Genomic DNA, 17,857 nt, shown 5'->3' on the forward strand with positions numbered 1-17,857 from the left:
CGTCTTTTTCGGATTGGGCGGGTGTGTTTTTTTGGTGGCTGTAATGTAAACAACAACAAGTCAAAACAAATGCCGTTGTTTACATTCCAGCCAATGGGAAGAGGAGAGAAAGAAAAACACGCCACTCAGTCTGAAAATGATGGGGCCTTTCTCCGATCCATTTCTGCTTGACGAAGGAGAAACATGGTGGTGGTCGTGGCGTGGTCCGAGTTTCATCTGAATATGATTTTTAATTTGTGAGGTATGTTTGTCTCATGTGAGCGTTTTGTTTGTAGTAGTGCCCTATCCATACATTTTCGCACCTCCCCCCGCTAGCACTCCGTGGATTTTCGCACCTCCCTCACCCCACACGCACTCCGCTGTCCATGCCTTTCCATCCCCCCGTTGCCCCTCCACCGCCATTTCAAATGCTTCTTAGAAGTTGCGTTGGTCGGTTGTGTTTAGGAGCCCTTAAGTTGGTCCTGGGAACCATTATTTCTCCCACATGGAAACATGAATGTGTGTGTGCTTGTGTGTTTGTGTCCATGTGTGTGGCATCTGTGTGTGTGCGTGTGTGTATCTGTGTGTGCCTGTGAGTGTGTGCGCATGCGTGTGTGTGCATCTGTGCATATGTGTCTCCATCTGTGTGTATGTGTGCATGCCTGTGTGTGCGTTTTGCTGTGTATATGAATGCATCTGTGTGTGTGCATGCCTGCGTGTGGGTGAGTGCGTGTCCAGGGCAATGTAATCCTTCACTTCTGTCAACATGAACATAAAAATGAATTTTATGTTTGAATCACAGTTGCCGTTGTCTGAATGAAATGACTGCTGATGTGGCCTTGCCTCAACATGGGGTTCTGATTAGGTAAATAACTTAGTCCTTGGCTGAGCACGGTGACGCTATTACAGGGACCTTGATGTTATTGTGTGATCACTTAAGCAGCCCTCTTCAGGAGGAACGAACGCATCAGCCAGGAGCACCCACCCTTATGTTTCGCATTCTTACCGTGAAATCGTTGTTTTTTCATGACTAGATTAAAAAAAACGTATTTAAAATCTGCTTACAACTTAAAGACTGTTATATTGTTAATAGGTGTACTGCCTCCCTTTCTTGGCCTCGCTGCCAACCCCAGACTGCCCCTTCTGCAGACTTTGCACCTGTCCCCCCACCCCTCTACCCCTTTTCGGTGAAAAGCGGAGTCCGGCAGTCCTTGCTCCCCTCCCCCGCCCTGGTGAAAAGCGGAGTCCGGCGTCAGAGGCTCCAGGAGGCAGATTCATTCTAGTCTAACTTTTGCAGTAGTCAGAATAAAATAACCACTCTTGCAAACTCTCTTTCAACGTGTACTTCTGGTTAAGTCTTTTCGGCTGGTGTGATGCTGTTTTCAGTCCATTGGCTCTGAAATACTTCCTGCCGGAGCCTTGGATGGAGCAGTTTTGTTCTAGAAAATTTGAACACTCGGGGACTTTAGAAATAACTCTTTTTCCCAGCCTCGCAGACGGAAACATGATTGTGTGTGCCTGTGTGTTTGTGTCCATGTGTGTGACATGTGCATGGGTGTGTCTGTGTGCATGTGTGTGTGTGTGTGCATCTGTGTTTACCTGTATGTGTGCGCATTTCTGTATGTGCGCATCTGTGTGTGCGCGTATGTGTCTGCATCTGTGTGTGTGCATCTGTGTATGTGTACGTTTGCCTGTGTATGTGAATGCATCTGTGTGTGTGTGCGTGCCTGCATTTGGGTGCGTGCTTGTTCAGGGCAATGCAATCCTTCACTTCCGTCAACATCAACATAAGAAACATTGAAAATGCAATAGATCTCGTCTTTCATTACGTTAAAGCCATTCGCTTTGCTATATAATACCATTAGCAAAGCAAATGACTTTAAATTAATCAAAGGTGAGACCTATTGCATTTTCAAAGTCGGGCCCTGTGAGGAGCCAGGTTGATTACTGTGTTGGCCCTTACCAGGAGCATTCTGCCTTTTTCTACGGGTGGTTGGGGCACCCCGCTGTTGTTCGCTCAGCTAGCCTGTCTTGGGGTTTCAGGCGGCATTGATTTGCACAACCATGTGGTTGCGTGCACAGATGCGTGTAGGCTGGTGGACCTGGGGCGTGGAGAGGCAGAATCACGTGTACCACGGAATTGAGGTGACCGCAGGGATCAGTGCCAGGGTGCGAGTCGCCCCTGCCCTGCACACCGGGATGTCCACACGGTTTAGGGTTTATGGGGATGAGCGCGTTGTTCCTCGGGGAGGCCCCGTGTTTTCCCTGCACAAGGGACAATGAGACACATGCTGTTTGGTTCACAGAGTTGTGAATTAATCTGTTTGTCCAAGTTTACCGAGAGGTAAATCTTTGCGTTCCCCTGCATATGGAACAGTGACACCTACTCTGTTGGGGCACAGGGCTGAGAATTGATTGTTATGCTCCATTTTCCCGCAGTGAATGCTTGGCCAATCTTGCAATTTGGTCCATGAGGTCGTTAGACGCAGGGTGGGGGAACTTCTTCGCTGGCATCAGCGCAGATGGAAAGGTTTTGATGCATGCAGTGTAAACTCTTATCCATGGTTACAGCCCTTAGGCATGCAAAGATCCAGTGGCTGAGCTTCGCACGATCCTGCCCTTGACCGGATTGCACTCTGTGATTGACTGCATCACACCAACACCGTTACACCTCATTGTAGACTGTGTGTCATACGGCTCTGTGTGTGTGTGGGGCTCTGTGTGTGTGGGGGGGGCTCTGTTTGTGTGTGTGGGGCTCTGTTTGTGTGTGTGGGGCTCTGTTTGTGTGTGTGGGGCTCTGTTTGTGTGTGGGGGGGCTCTGTGTTTGTGTGGGGCTCTGTGTGTGTGTGGGGCTGTTTGCGTGTGTGGACTGTGTGTGTGGACTGTGTGTGTGACTGTGTTTTTGACTGTGTGTGACTGTGTGTGTGTGACGGTGTGTGTGTGTGACTGTGTGTGTGTGTGTGTGACTGTGTGACTCTGTATGTGTGACTGTGTGTGTGTGAGTGTGTGACTGTGCCTGTGTGTGTGTGTGTGAGTGTGTGACTGTATGTGTGTGTGTGACTGTCTTTGTGTGTGTGACTGTGTGTGTGACTGTCTGTGTGTGTGACTAGGTGTGTGTGTGTGACTGTGTGTGTGTGTGACTGTGTGTGTGACTGCGTGTGTGTGACTCTGTGTGTGTGTGTGTGTGTGTGTGTGTGACTGTGTGTGTGTGTGTGACTATCTACTACTAACTCTATACTACGCTCCACTAATCAACACTACTCACTAACTACTATTGCCTACAACTTACTCCTACACTACGCTATACAAGTATACTCTCTATTAATCAACTAGTCACTCTCTCCCAACACTTAATACATGCTAATACTCTCTACTACTCTCTAATGCTTAACAATTGCAATTGTAAATGAAAACACCATCTATTTATCAGTTAAAAAAAACACTAAATGAAAAAAATAACATTTGCAATACCAATAGCTCTCCCTTTAACAAAGACGAGACCATTGCATTGTAAATGCTTGTTTGTAAAGAGTTTAGGTGCTAGAGGGTAAATTTTCCATAACAATGGCCTGGGGTTTCCTGTTCTACAGTGAGGCCTTCAGGGGTCTTTGTATTAACTGCCGTGTTTACTTTCAAAGTCTCAGTCTTTGAAACAAAAGGAATGTTTGAACCTTCATATGACACGTGGGTAGGGGACATGTTCACAATGCCGAAGTTATCATGTGAATTCACTACCAGAACCTCACCACGGCCACACTTGCAGAAACAGGAGCCAAGAGGGAATGTAAAAAGAAGCAATCAGGGCAACAATGATTAGCGGTTTAACTAAGCAGGGGCCAGAGACACCCATGTAATGGCTTTGGCCGGTGGAAAAATGGTAGGCCATTCGAGTATGGAAGTGTATTACTGTGCCATCATGGCATTGTTTTTGGTTCTCCTTCTCTGTGTCTTTACAGCTTTCTTTCTTCATAAAAGACAAGCCTGACCCTCATGTCTGACTCTTGGGTAGTTTTTAAGAAAATATAGGTGTGCAGTAGGTGGGGAGGGAGGTGGATGGTCAATCAAAAGGAGCACAGAAGCACTCCTGTGCACAGTTTTTTGAAGACCAAGATTTGGATTTCAGTATGGGGAGATCGCTGCCTGGCCTTGTATAATTCTGTGAGACACCATTTAAATGTTTTAGGGGCCATTTATAGATCCAAGTGGCATCCTAGTTCCAAATGGTTGCAGATTTAGTAGTGGGACATTACCACTGTACCGAGGACGTACCAAACTTCTTTGCGACATGCTTACTGAAAACTACTGAGCTGGGATGGTGCAGTGAGCTAAAAAACGGTGATGGATCAAGCCCTGATCTTTGGACTGGGTAAGAGTGGTCTGCTTAATTCAGACACTCTGTTCATCACCACCCCCTTTTCTGAATCGTTTTTGTCCACCATAAGCGTGGAAGGGTATACTCAGATGTGAGTCCCTTGCTCATTGCACCATCAGGATTCAAGCAAGCCGGGCGAAGAAAGGCTGAAATGCCAGAAACCGGTCCCCGGAAGCTTGTTTCCTTCCCAGTATAAGAATTGGCTTGGTAGTTTGGTCTGCCCTGTTCCCATGATGCACTGGGCCAGGGTCGGACTAATTTGCATATAGCCAAGTTCTGAGCTGGGATGGTGCAGTGAGCTAAAAAACTGTGATGGATCAAGCCCTGATCTTTGGACTGGGTAAGAGTGGTCTGCTTAATTCAGACACTCTGTTCATCACCACCCCCTTTTCTGAATCGTTTTTGTCCACCATAAGCGTGGAAGGGTATACTCAGATGTGAGTCCCTTGCTCATTGCACCATCAGGATTCAAGCAAGCCGGGCCGAAGACGGCTGAAATGCCAGAAACCGGACCCCGGAAGCTTGTTTCCTTCCCAGTATAAGAATTGGCTTGGTAGTTTGGCCTGCCCTGTTCCCATGATGCACTGCGCCAGGGTCGGACTAATTTGCATATAGCCAAGTTCTGAGCTGGGATGGTGCAGTGAGCTAAAAAACGGTGATGGATCAAGCCCTGATCTTTGGACTGGGTAAGAGTGGTCTGCTTAATTCAGACACTCTGTTCATCACCACCCCCTTTTCTGAATCGTTTTTGTCCACCATAAGCGTGGAAGGGTATACTCAGATGTGAGTCCCTTGCTCATTGCACCATCAGGATTCAAGCAAGCCGGGCGAAGACGGCTGAAATGCCAGAAACCGGTCCCCGGAAGCTTGTTTCCTTCCCAGTATAAGAATTGGCTTGGTAGTTTGGTCTGCCCTGTTCCCATGATGCACTGGGCCAGGGTCGGACTAATGTGCATATAGCCAAGTTCTGAGCTGGGATGGTGCAGTGAGCTAAAAAACTGTGATGGATCAAGCCCTGATCTTTGGACTGGGTAAGAATGGTCTGCTTAATTCAGACACTCTGTTCATCACCACCCCCTTTTCTGAATCGTTTTTGTCCACCATAAGCGTGGAAGGGTATACTCAGATGTGAGTCCCTTGCTCATTGCACCATCAGGATTCAAGCAAGCCGGGCGAAGACGGCTGAAATGCCAGAAACCGGTCCCCGGAAGCTTGTTTCCTTCCCAGTATAAGAATTGGCTTGGTAGTTTGGTCTGCCCTGTTCCCATGATGCACTGGGCCAGGGTCGGACTAATGTGCATATAGCCAAGTTCTGAGCTGGGATGGTGCAGTGAGCTAAAAAACGGTGATGGATCAAGCCCTGATCTTTGGACTGGGTAAGAGTGGTCTGCTTAATTCAGACACTCTGTTCATCACCACCCCCTTTTCTGAATCGTTTTTGTCCACCATAAGCGTGGAAGGGTATACTCAGATGTGAGTCCCTTGCTCATTGCACCATCAGGATTCAAGCAAGCCGGGCCGAAGACGGCTGAAATGCCAGAAACCGGTCCCCGGAAGCTTGTTTCCTTCCCAGTATAAGAATTGGCTTGGTAGTTTGGTTTGCCCTGTTCCCATGATGCACTGGGCCAGGGTCGGACTAATTTGCATATAGCCAAGTTCTGAGCTGGGATGGTGCAGTGAGCTAAAAAACGGTGATGGATCAAGCCCTGATCTTTGGACTGGGTAAGAGTGGTCTGCTTAATTCAGACACTCTGTTCATCACCACCCCCTTTTCTGAATCGTTTTTGTCCACCATAAGCGTGGAAGGGTATACTCAGATGTGAGTCCCTTGCTCATTGCACCATCAGGATTCAAGCAAGCCGGGCCGAAGACGGCTGAAATGCCAGAAACCGGTCCCCGGAAGCTTGTTTCCTTCCCAGTATAAGAATTGGCTTGGTAGTTTGGTCTGCCCTGTTCCCATGATGCACTGGGCCAGGGTCGGACTAATTTGCATATAGCCAAGTTCTGAGCTGGGATGGTGCAGTGAGCTAAAAAACGGTGATGGATCAAGCCCTGATCTTTGGACTGGGTAAGAGTGGTCTGCTTAATTCAGACACTCTGTTCATCACCACCCCCTTTTCTGAATCGTTACTGAAAACTACTGGTCATGTTAAACATATTCCTGTGGTGAGGGCACTCATTGCAACCCAAAGTTTCACCTGCTTCCTCTTAAAACTAAGCTGTATGGTTAAGAGACCGAGAGAGACGTTAAACCCTGTTGTCTCTGGGATCCTAAGGGCTAGGAAGATGTTTCCAAATTGTTCTGTATTCAGGATTGCTGTCTCCAGCCAACAGGATCAGAACCGATGTCAGGAGTGTGAAGATTCAGAACTTGCAGGACCCTCTGATACTGGTGAAAGGCAGGCTTGGACACACCATCAGAAGAGGGCGGATTGTCACTATGAAAGCTCACAGGTACAAGTGGGAAAGCGTGCTGCATCCCCATAACCTGGGCAACGTGTGTAGCCTTGATCTTGCTTCCAGGGTGGCTGGATTGCAGGGAACCTTTGGTATTATATGGTCTTGGTGCATTAAGGTGTCTCATTTACAGATCTTCACTTATCTGAGACATTTACAGATTCTCCAGTGGTCAGGGGCGCACTGCTTCTCCCAGGGCAGTCCAACTTCTCCTAGCTTCTTTTCTTCCACAGTTCGTAGCATCCAGGACTCATGGGCTTCCTTCCATTCTGATGGGATTCTCCCAACCAAGCAGAGGTTCTGCCATTAAAAAAGCAGGAGGTTTGTGCTAACTTATATACGGTTTCATTTACATGACAAGTTCTTTCAATCAGGGAATATCACATTTAATTCCTTTGTCTGAATTGTTGTGGACGTCTGGAGCAAAGAGTGACAGGTCAGACCAATTCGGCTGGTCAAATTCATTTGGAGGCTCCACAATACATAAAGCTCAAGAGCAGGCAGCTAACAGCACAACATGAATGGCAGGGGTAACCCCACACTAAAGGAAATAGCAACAAATCCCCACTGGTTTCAAGAGAATGTCGTATGGATTGGAGTGTACACATGTACTTCCTCATACAGACAGAGACTTCAGGGGAGCCAACAGCTTGTGTAGGTATGCACAGTCTATAGATAGACAACATCATTCATCGGTTTTCAGTAATAATTTATACCCCAAAACAACACACCTGTGTCACATACATATAAAGAATCTTATTTATAGGGCTGGATTGACATTTACAGTCGCCACACCAGTGACTTGTGCACAAAGACATGTATCCCTGAACTTCACCACAGCGCATTAAAAAGTAGAGCACCTCTAGCAAGCTGAAGGGAAAATATAGGACCAAAAATATTAAGAAATACATAGCAACAAAACTCATTCAGACATCATGGGGTCAAATAGAGATGATCCTCCTGGCCATATGGCCAGCTATGGATAAATGAGGTGAAAGCAGATCTTTTCTAAGAGTTATGGAGTCTTCTATGGCTAGCCCAAGCAGCCATCTATGCAAGTCCCCAGAGTCATAGGAGGAAATAAAAAACGGGAAAACAATAGAAACATTCCACGAGCTTTTGCTGGGGTGTTCCCTGTGATGTTGCGGGTCTACAGCATGGTTGCAGCAGGTGGGCTCGAAAAGACTGACATTGTGCCTCTCTCCTGTGACTGCTGAGATATATATGCGAAGAGTTTAGATTTACTGTGAAAGATTGGCATCTGAGCTGATAGACAGGTGGTCACACACTCAAGCGAGAGCTGTGATTGCAGGCAACTGTAAAACATTTGGGTTGAAGGCTGTTGAAGGCTGAGTCGCTATGTGAAGTGACTGAGTTTAACATATGCACACTCCATGAATGCACTCACAGCCTGATTGACTATTATCCCTTTTTGTTCTGTTTTATTTTTTAAGACCTCTAATGAGATGATGGTCCAGTGTTTGTCCAGGATTGTTTCACACCCCCTGCATGGTGAGTGTTAATATTCCGGATTTGCTACTTACACGGCATTACGTTGAGTGGCATGTCAGGATTTTGGGTAATGTTGGTGATCAAATGGGGCTTGTTTTCTCTCATGGGATGTTCATTGATAATACCTATAACTAGATCATAACACATTGTATTTTTCTATAGTGCATACTGGATTCAGAACACTAACGTTAAAAAAGAAATACTTTTAGATACTCTGTGGACAGTTAAGGTTGATAGTTGTAGATGGTCAAGAGGGTGAGAAACCTGTGGGGTTTTGGTTGAAAGTCCATGTGATTTGATTAGAGGTGTATTTCCTTTTCATGAAAGGATCAAGATGAGAGAGTGCCTTTAGTTGAGCGAATGGTAAGATTTCAGGGAAAGCTAGTGCAATATTGTTTAAATATTGTCTAAGCAGGATAATGTTTCGTTTTCTTCTGAATAGAATTCTTTACAATACATTTGATTTAGCTGGCAAGGTGTTTTGATGGTTATTGCATCCCATAGGAGGTACTATATGGCTTTAAATGATAGCCAAGCAAACTTTATTTGCATCCTGCCTCTGACGATGGATAGCATGTGAAGTGTGTTTTAATCTGGCACAGATAATCATGTTGTCTTAAACTTGTGGCCTGTGGGGCACTTACCCAAAATGCAATTTTGAGGTGTGCAGGATGAAGACGTCTGCTGATTAAAACTGCTTGCTGTTGTTTTGGAGGCCAGAACTATTATCCTAAGTGGAAGACGTTATCTGTTTTTCGACAGTTCATTCGAAAGGTTTGGTAGTCTGGTTGAGGTGCAGATTCTGATGAAGTTTGTGGCGCAGGAGCAGACCAACAGATTTTGTCTTGACGGTCCGCCTTGAAGAGATTCCAATGTGATCCCTTAAAATGGCTTATGGTAGCAAGGATTATTTTACATATGATATTGTTAATGCACAGGGCCACTTCTGCTACCTTCACTCTGATTTCAGAATGTTAAGCAATGTTCATCTGCTCAGATGTTAAAAAGATAATGTTTATCTATATTTTTGTTTTTACAGTTGTCTCTGTTCGCTGCATGGTGCAATTTATAGGCCGGGAAGTAAAGTACAGGTAATTATATTTTTTTGAGGCAGTAAAAGATCTGTTTTTTTATCCTTTAACCTTTTCATATTTTCTTTTCATCAGCTTGTAGTTGATCGTGTGTTTTATTTCTTTTCAGTGGGGTGTTCGGGTCCATTTCAGCTATTTATAAAGAAGAGGGACTAATGGGATTCTTCCAGTAAGTACTGTCTTACTGGTTGGCTCCTGCGATTGGTAACACTGAATCTTCTCAAGTTGTTTTTGGGGTGTTTTGAGTATCACTTGTAAGCTTTAGCATATTTTGCGGCCACATTAATTTCTTGCATCTTCCAGTATTTAATACGACAATTCTTTTTTGTGATATCCCAATATTTTTTAATTTTGTAAATGTGCTGCTTCTTGGCAAATGCCTTTGAACAATGTAGACGTATTTTAAAATTGCATTACTATTTAAATCCTCTTGCAGTAAAATAATGTATTTTTAAACAACAAAAATTGAAATGTAGGAATAAATATTTGAAGAATGCTTCTTAAATAAATCTTCACAATGGAAACCTTTTCATATGAGTTGAAAATTGAAAAGGAGATCCTTTGAATTTCTGTGTAGGTAAAATAATAATTTGCCTAGTATTTGTTTTGTATTATTTATTTCTGCTTTGCTGTAACATCTGACCATTTTTGTAGCTCCTACAAATTTTTTAAGTTGTTTTCACATCTCTTAAGTTAATCTTACACATTCCTTAAGTAGTCAGGGTGCGCTGTTGCTCTGGATGAGTTTCCATCCATCTTTCTTTGCTTCCATCGTAGTAATGAGAAGCTACATTTAATCCCATACATTTCGCTCCTGCAAAGGCTTTGCCTTTGGTAAATGTTCTGTTATTCTTCTTTTAATTCTGACGTATGACTGTCTTCCTCTGAGAATCAAACTGCTTTACCCAGCACTGAGATGTTGGCATACTCAACTAGTGGTATTGTGGGATTGAGCAGTGGCATTGTGGCTTGCCCAACCAGTGGCATTGAGCGTAGTACCAGTGGGTGGTGTAATTGGTAAAGGATTCAAGGATCGATTGGTTGGCAGTGACATTCCGTTATACAGATATTTCACCTAATTCTTTGAGCACTGCCTGTTTGCAGTAATAGTTATAATGTTTCCTGCATAGCACCATAAATGTAGGCTGCCCAAATCATTGCACAACAGTACATGCTGATAAGTTGATTGATTACTACTTTCCTATACAGAAGCATATGAACCAATTGCTTTGCATTTTTTTTGCCAACTTGCTTAACTTGCCTGTCTCCCTTTTTAGAATTGTAGCCTAAGACACTGCCAAAGGAATCTGTAACATTCTGTGTGATTGTGTGTATGTGCGTGTTCGTTTTGGGGGTACTTGCATGTGTGTGTACGAGGGGGTTGCTGTTAGGGTACGTGTCTGTGGTATTTCTGCCTCTTTGTCCTCCCTTTGGGCATCTACTTGCTTTATACGTCACAGGGATGATGCTTGCACTTTCTTAAAGAATGATTCTGTTACCCCGGTTGACGTTACCGCGGGGCTACTTTGAGACAGCGGGCTCCTTCAGCGGCTAGGATAAGTAGATGTTAATATTTGGTTGTGGTACATTTTCCTACAGTCAAGGGATGAGACTAGTGAGCAGAGGACAGGCACCATTCATTTTATTTGCAATTGCTTTTTAAAATTCCAAATCATTCCTCCCAGGTAATTGCTGACTGGTCTCCTGATCTCCCATGTGGAGAATACGCAGGGGAACAAAGTTGGTGGTCAAATCTTAGCAGGAATGCTTTTCTTCTTCCTTCATGAGGTAGCATGTAGAGTGGGGTTGTGCTAAAAATATGACAAATGTCATGTTCACTGTGATCTCCCGGCCACCCAATTAAGGTGAGGGAGATCTGGCACCCTGGCGATAGGAACCTTAGGAGTTGTAGATTTTAAAAGTATATGGTTGTATGTTTGCATACAGCCCAGACTTGATACCTGTGACTAAAAGACTGGTTGTTTAAACTAGCATTTCGCCTGCAGTTGCTTTCTAAATTACCATAATGCACTAGACCTAATTTATAACCGGTGGGCACCATGAACCCATAGAATATCCACACATGCCTGGTTCTCCCATGTTTAGGAGATCAAGAGTAACAAAGTTGGTGGATCACGCTGTGCCAGCTATGTGTTCCTGCTTGAGGGAGACTGTAGGGAATTAACACGTTTTGGCAAAAATTTGCCACACATCTGAAAATGTTCCTGTTTAGCATGTTCTCCCGGCCGCACAGAATTGAAAAATAGATTCTACATTTTGCACATAGCCCTGAGTTGGATATCTGTCATCAAATGTCGGTAAACGGCAAGGGAGGTCTCCTTTATAATCCAATTAGGGACAAGGAGTTTAGAAGTGAAAACATTGAGAGGTCCCAAAAAATTCAACTATTAAGATGCCATTTAGTGTATTGCCCTAATAACTCACAATGCCGACTTAATAGAAAAGTATACAAAATTACTCAATTTTAAACATATAGTGAAAACATCATAATACCAAAAATCATAAAAAATACATGTGTATTGTATTAAAAAAGCAGTTTATTACAAATCAATAAAATCAATGTTATATAACATCAGTACAATGTATGTTTTTTCTATATAGAATTGTTTGTCCTGATGAAGGTGGTATCGTTACACACCGAAACGCTGTGTCGACAACCCTAACAACTGTGATTTTTTAATGATATTTTTATCCTTGTATTTGTACCGGCAACACTTTTTTAACAAAAACTGAACTTTAATTTGTATGTATGGCACTGTACTGATGTTATATAACATTGATTTTATTGATTTGTAATAAACTGCAGGAAGTTTGAGTATTTTCTGTAGTGTGAGAGGGTGTGGTAGTTAGTGGGATGTTTATGGGGTTGGGCCTATGTGTTGTGAGGATGCTACGTAAGTGTTTTTGTTCTCTAGGTTTCAGGTGATTATGGAGACTGGCTGTACAGATTGCTGTGCTAGATAAATGCTTATACCTTCTGGCCCAAGGCACTAATAGGCAGTGCCGTTGTCTGTGCCCTTTGCTGGTGACGGTCCGAGAGTGGGGCATCCTGAGTAGGTGATTGAAGTAGTGAAGACAGGAAATTAGGTAAGTTCCTATAGAGTAGATGCTGGAAAATGCAGCATCTGGAGATGGATGAAGGGAATGAAGTCTGCTTGGCTCGCCTCTATTGTTAAAGATGTTTTTGGGTGGGGAACCAGTGATTTCACGTTGTTTCCCCTGCTGTGGCTGTGCCCCTTTTACCCTCCATCACTGGTGCTTCTTTCTTTCTTTCTTCTTTTGTCCTTGTGCCAGCATCATACACCTTGAAAAGCTGGGCCCTTTCTGGCATTCCCCAGTAGTTCTTTTACCAAGCTCTTTTTCTCAGTTCTGTTCAATGCTGCTGTCGTTTGTGTTTGAATTTCTGTTTAAGTCCTTCTGCTTCATTCAGATCAGTGAGCTGTTATCTGTGTCTTCTTTACCAATGTTAGACTCTACATGTGCAGAATTAGCTACTGTTCCCAAGTTCCTCATGCATGTACTGCTCATGTACTGTAGATGTTGCAAACGTAATTAGAACGAGGAGCTGACGTTCTGCTTCAAAGACTGACAGAGAAATTGGACCACTTGCAACAGTCTAAACCTGGCTGAATCTAAAAAAAGAATCATTAATATGAATGGCTAACGCTGCTGAGCTGTCTCAGAAGCAAGAGTAACGGAAAATGGAAGTAATTGGTATATCGCCATGAGCAGTGCTCAATTTGAGCTAGTGGGTGCAGGTAGGGTCGACCAGAACTCATTTTTAGGGACAAGCACGTATTTGTCCTCATCAGACTTTGTCCTAGAGAAAAAAACAAATAAATAACTCTTGAGTGGTTGTCAAACTGGATTACTGTAACAGCTTGCATGGTGGTCTGCCAACTACATGCATTGGCTATTTGTAGAGAGCAGAATATTCTGCAGGTATTCTGACTACTGGCCTTAGCAGGAAGGAGCGTGTGTCATAGGCTAGACAGTGGTTGCTGGAGCTGACAGAAGGAATTTCATACTGGGCTGCTGGATGTATAAGCAAGGGAACAATCTAGCATCTCCATGTGTGTCGGTTCCTCACTATCCCACCTTGTGAGAACGCTTGGTAGTCAAGACAAAACGCTTCTTTGATTTTTCCGTATTAAACTTAACTCTTATGATGGAAGAACCTTTTTATGGTATGTTATAGTTTCTCCTCATAGCACATGTACTGTACCCGCCCAACATATCTGTAAAAAGGCAATAGTGAGACTCGCACCGAGAGATACTCAGCCAGAGTGCATTATATAAATGCTATGAATTAACGAATATGAATAAATCACCATCTCTTAGGCAAAACTTTAAGACCCTCTAGTTCCCTAAATGTGACAGACACTTTTGGACAAAATAAGCGCACTGCACATATGTCTATCTTGTTATGGTTTACACTTAATATTTTACCTGACAAAATACGGCAAAAGACCTTTCAGACATACACTAATGTATCTGTTTCATCTACTGGATAAGCCATGTTTGACGATTAGAGTTTCTTGCAATTTCTCTTACTAAACCCAAGCAGATATCATAAAAAATGATGGCTCATCAACTCTCATGTGTTGTTAGGAACTTCTTTACCAGAAAATGCCTTTTAACATTTTAACATAGCGCCTGGAAGTGCTAATTTCCTATGTGTGAGAGCAGTGGTATAGATTTTCTTTGTAGTGATACAAATGATTGGCTAGCTCTGATTTATTATCTTGTGGTCTCGAGACAAACTGCAGCATTTGAAGGTTTTGCAGATATTAATGGTGTAGTTGTTGCCTCTATTATCCATTTTCATATCGTGTTATTTTTTTTTCTCCCAGGGGTCTGGTTCCTCATATATTGGGAGAGGTGCTTTTCTTGTGGTGCTGTAATCTTCTGTCCCACTTCATCAACGCATACGCTGTAGATGACAATGTAAGTGATGTTTTTTCCTCTGAGGGTTGTTTATTGGGCAAGAACTAAACTTATGCAACCTCTAATGTAGGTCAAAAAGGTAGTCCCTGGCAAGCCAGATTGTGGCCTCGGGGTGAGAGAGGCCCTTGGTGACCAGTGTAAACTTTCACATGTAGCACCTGCTGACGGGGGATCACTAACAGTCGCTAGTTTGACACTTTGCATCTAGGACTGCCTGATGGAGAGGTCCTTGATCAGCCTCTTTCATCATAATCTGTTGGAAAACCCCTCACTTACCAAAAAAAAGGGATCATTCACCTCTAACACAACCTAGATCTGAAGCAACTGTAAGGCTAGGTTATAACCTTTCACATCTAAATTAGGTTGATCAAGCAGATGTGGAGTAATAGCGTGACCTTCTAGCTCTAAAACAGCTGTTTGGTACTAGTGATTGATATTTGTGTGGCCTTTCACAGCTAACACTGGGTGATGCCAAGGCCACTAAATAACCAAAATGTAACATTTTGTTTATCACTAGAGATTGGAGAGCACTCCATTGCAAGTGGCAGTCAATATGCGCATTTAACGCGCAATACAGGGAGTAATGCTTCAAGGCACAATCATTTTCTGAATGAACGTACTCTCTTGATTTTGGTATAAACACAACATTTCATTTGCAAGTGTAGGACTTTAAGAGTGTCAAAAACAACAATTGCCCCTGCTCTAGGAAATTATCACAATGCTCGGTGAGCCCTGGTTATGGTTTAGTAATGAGTTACGCACATCAAAAATGTTTCAGAATCAACAGAAAGAAAGTTCAATGAAATATAATCCTTGTTATGGAAAACAGATTTATTGTTCCTCTTGTTCTGGCCAACACGTGTTTCATCGCAGGGAAACAGACTGCGAATCTTCAGGGCCTTTAGGAAAAGAAAGCCGGAAGTAGCGATATGGCCACAAGTGTTATTGTTGCGCTAGAAAGCGTAGTCGCTTTCGGACAACGGCACCGGGAACTACAGGAGGGAGATTGAATATTTTCAGGTGCACCCGCCTAAATACCGGATTCTAGCGCAACAGCTTTAATCTTTTCTCCTCCCGGGGATGTTTTCCCATGAACCTTTCAAGGTATTACCCGACTACGCTTTCTAGCGCAACAATAACACTTGTGGCCATATCGCTACTTCCGGCTTTCTTTTCCTAAAGGCCCTGAAGATTCGCAGTCTGTTTCCCTGCGATGAAACACGTGTTGGCCAGAACAAGAGGAACAATAAATCTGTTTTCCATAACAAGGATTATATTTCATTGAACTTTCTTTCTGTTGATTCTGAAACATTTTTGATGTGCGTAACTCATTACTAAACCATAACCAGGGCTCACCGAGCATTGTGATATTTTCCTAGAGCAGGGGCAATTGTTGTTTTTGTACAAATTAGTGTGGATTTGTGATCCACCATTGAGCGGTTACGAGGGATTACCGCCCGCCCTTTTGCCTGGATTCTGACACTCAGTGACACGATACCGTGCGGCCACTAGGGAGTGCGCCTGTCCTAGTCTGGAATACCTCAAACCCTCCCAGTGTATCAATAGCTTTAAGAGTGTCATTTACTCTAAATGCTCAGCAGAATAGTTGTGTCAAGATGAACGACTTCCACTCACAAACACTGTGGCCAGCATATTTTATCCCCATAACAATGTTTATGTGTTTGAAAAGGAAAGCAATTGTAAATAGTGTCGGAATGAAACGTTGTGTTTTGATAAAGGTTGGCTATCACAAATACTGAGCTGTGCACATAAAAGCAGTTTTTTTATACTGACTGTTTTGATCCCTGTTCAGGAAAGAAAGGAATTCAGTAAGAATCCGCCAAGAGAAATGTTATGTCTAGGAAATACTGTGCCAGAAGTAAATATTGTCATTGGAAAGTTTGCCAGGAGGAACACTGGAGCACTAGATTTATAGGTATACTGGATAATATACTTTGATAGCTAATTGTGCCTAAAACAGTTTGTCTTCGAATATTGTGCTGTGGAGTAATGCACCAGTGTATTTTGTTAGAGAGTAATATTGCAATGTACCATTCCAAAAGACAAAAACATACCATACACGGTCTAAATTATACTTTTTCCGAACAACAAGGCCCTTATTTAACTTTCTCAAAGGCCCAGGGGCAGGATACACTTTGCGCTTTAGAGCAAGGACCTTCTCCAATCCTCTTGCCCAAATGTCTACAACCACAAGGAAGACCTGACTCCTACCTCCAACACCACCCCCGCTCCCATGTATACCAACTCCTTTTGCCTTCCAGTACATCTTTCTTGCCATGGCAACAACTGTTTACCAGTTTGAAATGTATCTGCAGTGCTTATGGTGATACTAGGGACTTCTGTTTAGAAGTGGGATTGTGGCAAAATAAGAGAATTAGGGGTTGCTGCAAAATTTGTTTGGATTTGCTTTCTTCACTTGCATTCTCTATTTGCTTACACATACAAAAGAGTTGATTAGCAGAGGAATCCTCCATTGGGGTCTCCAATGTCAAGCTATGTCTAAGAGCATGTAATGCAAAGCTCTCACCCCAGGAAGGAGTCGACTCACATCAAGGGTTAGGCACATAGGTATTGTATCTTGACCATCCAGTCACAACAGTAAGCATACGAATCTGACAATTCAAGACGGGATCAAGCCTCCAGCTTTGGCAACAAATGACCTCATCAAAACCTACCAAGGACTCTCGAGTTTCAGTAGATTAATATGGTGTCATTTATAAGAATGTTTAGTTTTTCCAATTAACATAAACAAGCTGGTCTGGAGGTGAAATAGTTAGGTCTCATGTGGTGTGCAAGTGTGATTGTAACATTTTCCGCTGTATGACCATCAAAGACTCGATTTTTGTTTCTTAAGAGCAGTGTGCTGCTTCGAAATCAGGTCATATCGGTTGTTAGCTTGCGATGAAGCTTTTTGTGGACCTAAAACACAAATCAAGTTTACAAATGGCATACATAAATACACAATCAGGACACAACACTGAAATCGACAAGTGAACGTTAATGTCAATTGGTGCTTGCCTTCCTAATGAGCCTCAAAAAAATGTACTAAATGTTTGTTATATGAAGTAGCTAAAAGAAAATCCAAGTACTTAAATGTTGTTCAATTGTCTTTAACTTCTTCATCTCCCCATTGACTTGCAGTTTAGCCAAGCATCTGTGATCCGAAGCTACACAAAGTTTGTGATGGGGGTAAGTATGCAATACTTGGAATTGCTGCTGTTGGGAAATATAGAGGGAGAAATATCCTTGAATGAAACCATTGAGGTGTATGTCTATGTTTGTGTATACATTTGTTATATACATTTTGTATGCTATTTGGCTAGCAATGTGTGTACATGTTATATTGTCTTCATGTATTGCTATCACACGGTCTGTTTTTACCTGATAATGTGTGGTGGTATGTTATGTCATGACTTGTAGGCTGTGCTAGGGCCTGTTTTTATGGTGTAAGGTAGTG

The 17,857-nt window shown here is 43.2% G+C and overlaps 1 protein-coding gene across 1 annotated transcript in view; it reads left to right on the forward strand.

Annotated features, from left to right (window-relative positions):
- Window positions 1–17,857, forward strand: part of MTCH1 (mitochondrial carrier 1) — a 360,468-nt gene that overhangs the window by 155,959 nt on the left and 186,652 nt on the right. Inside the window, exons 5-9 of the mRNA XM_086923273.1 lie at window positions 8,263–8,320; window positions 9,360–9,411; window positions 9,521–9,580; window positions 14,286–14,379; window positions 17,542–17,589. Of these exons, the coding sequence (XP_086779399.1) occupies window positions 8,263–8,320; window positions 9,360–9,411; window positions 9,521–9,580; window positions 14,286–14,379; window positions 17,542–17,589 (312 nt within the window). The remainder of the gene's footprint in view (window positions 1–8,262; window positions 8,321–9,359; window positions 9,412–9,520; window positions 9,581–14,285; window positions 14,380–17,541; window positions 17,590–17,857) is intronic.

Source organism: Lissotriton vulgaris, chromosome 5 (genome assembly GCF_964263255.1).
Source record: "Lissotriton vulgaris chromosome 5, aLisVul1.2, whole genome shotgun sequence".
In the NCBI taxonomy this organism is placed as follows: domain Eukaryota; kingdom Metazoa; phylum Chordata; class Amphibia; order Caudata; family Salamandridae; genus Lissotriton; species Lissotriton vulgaris.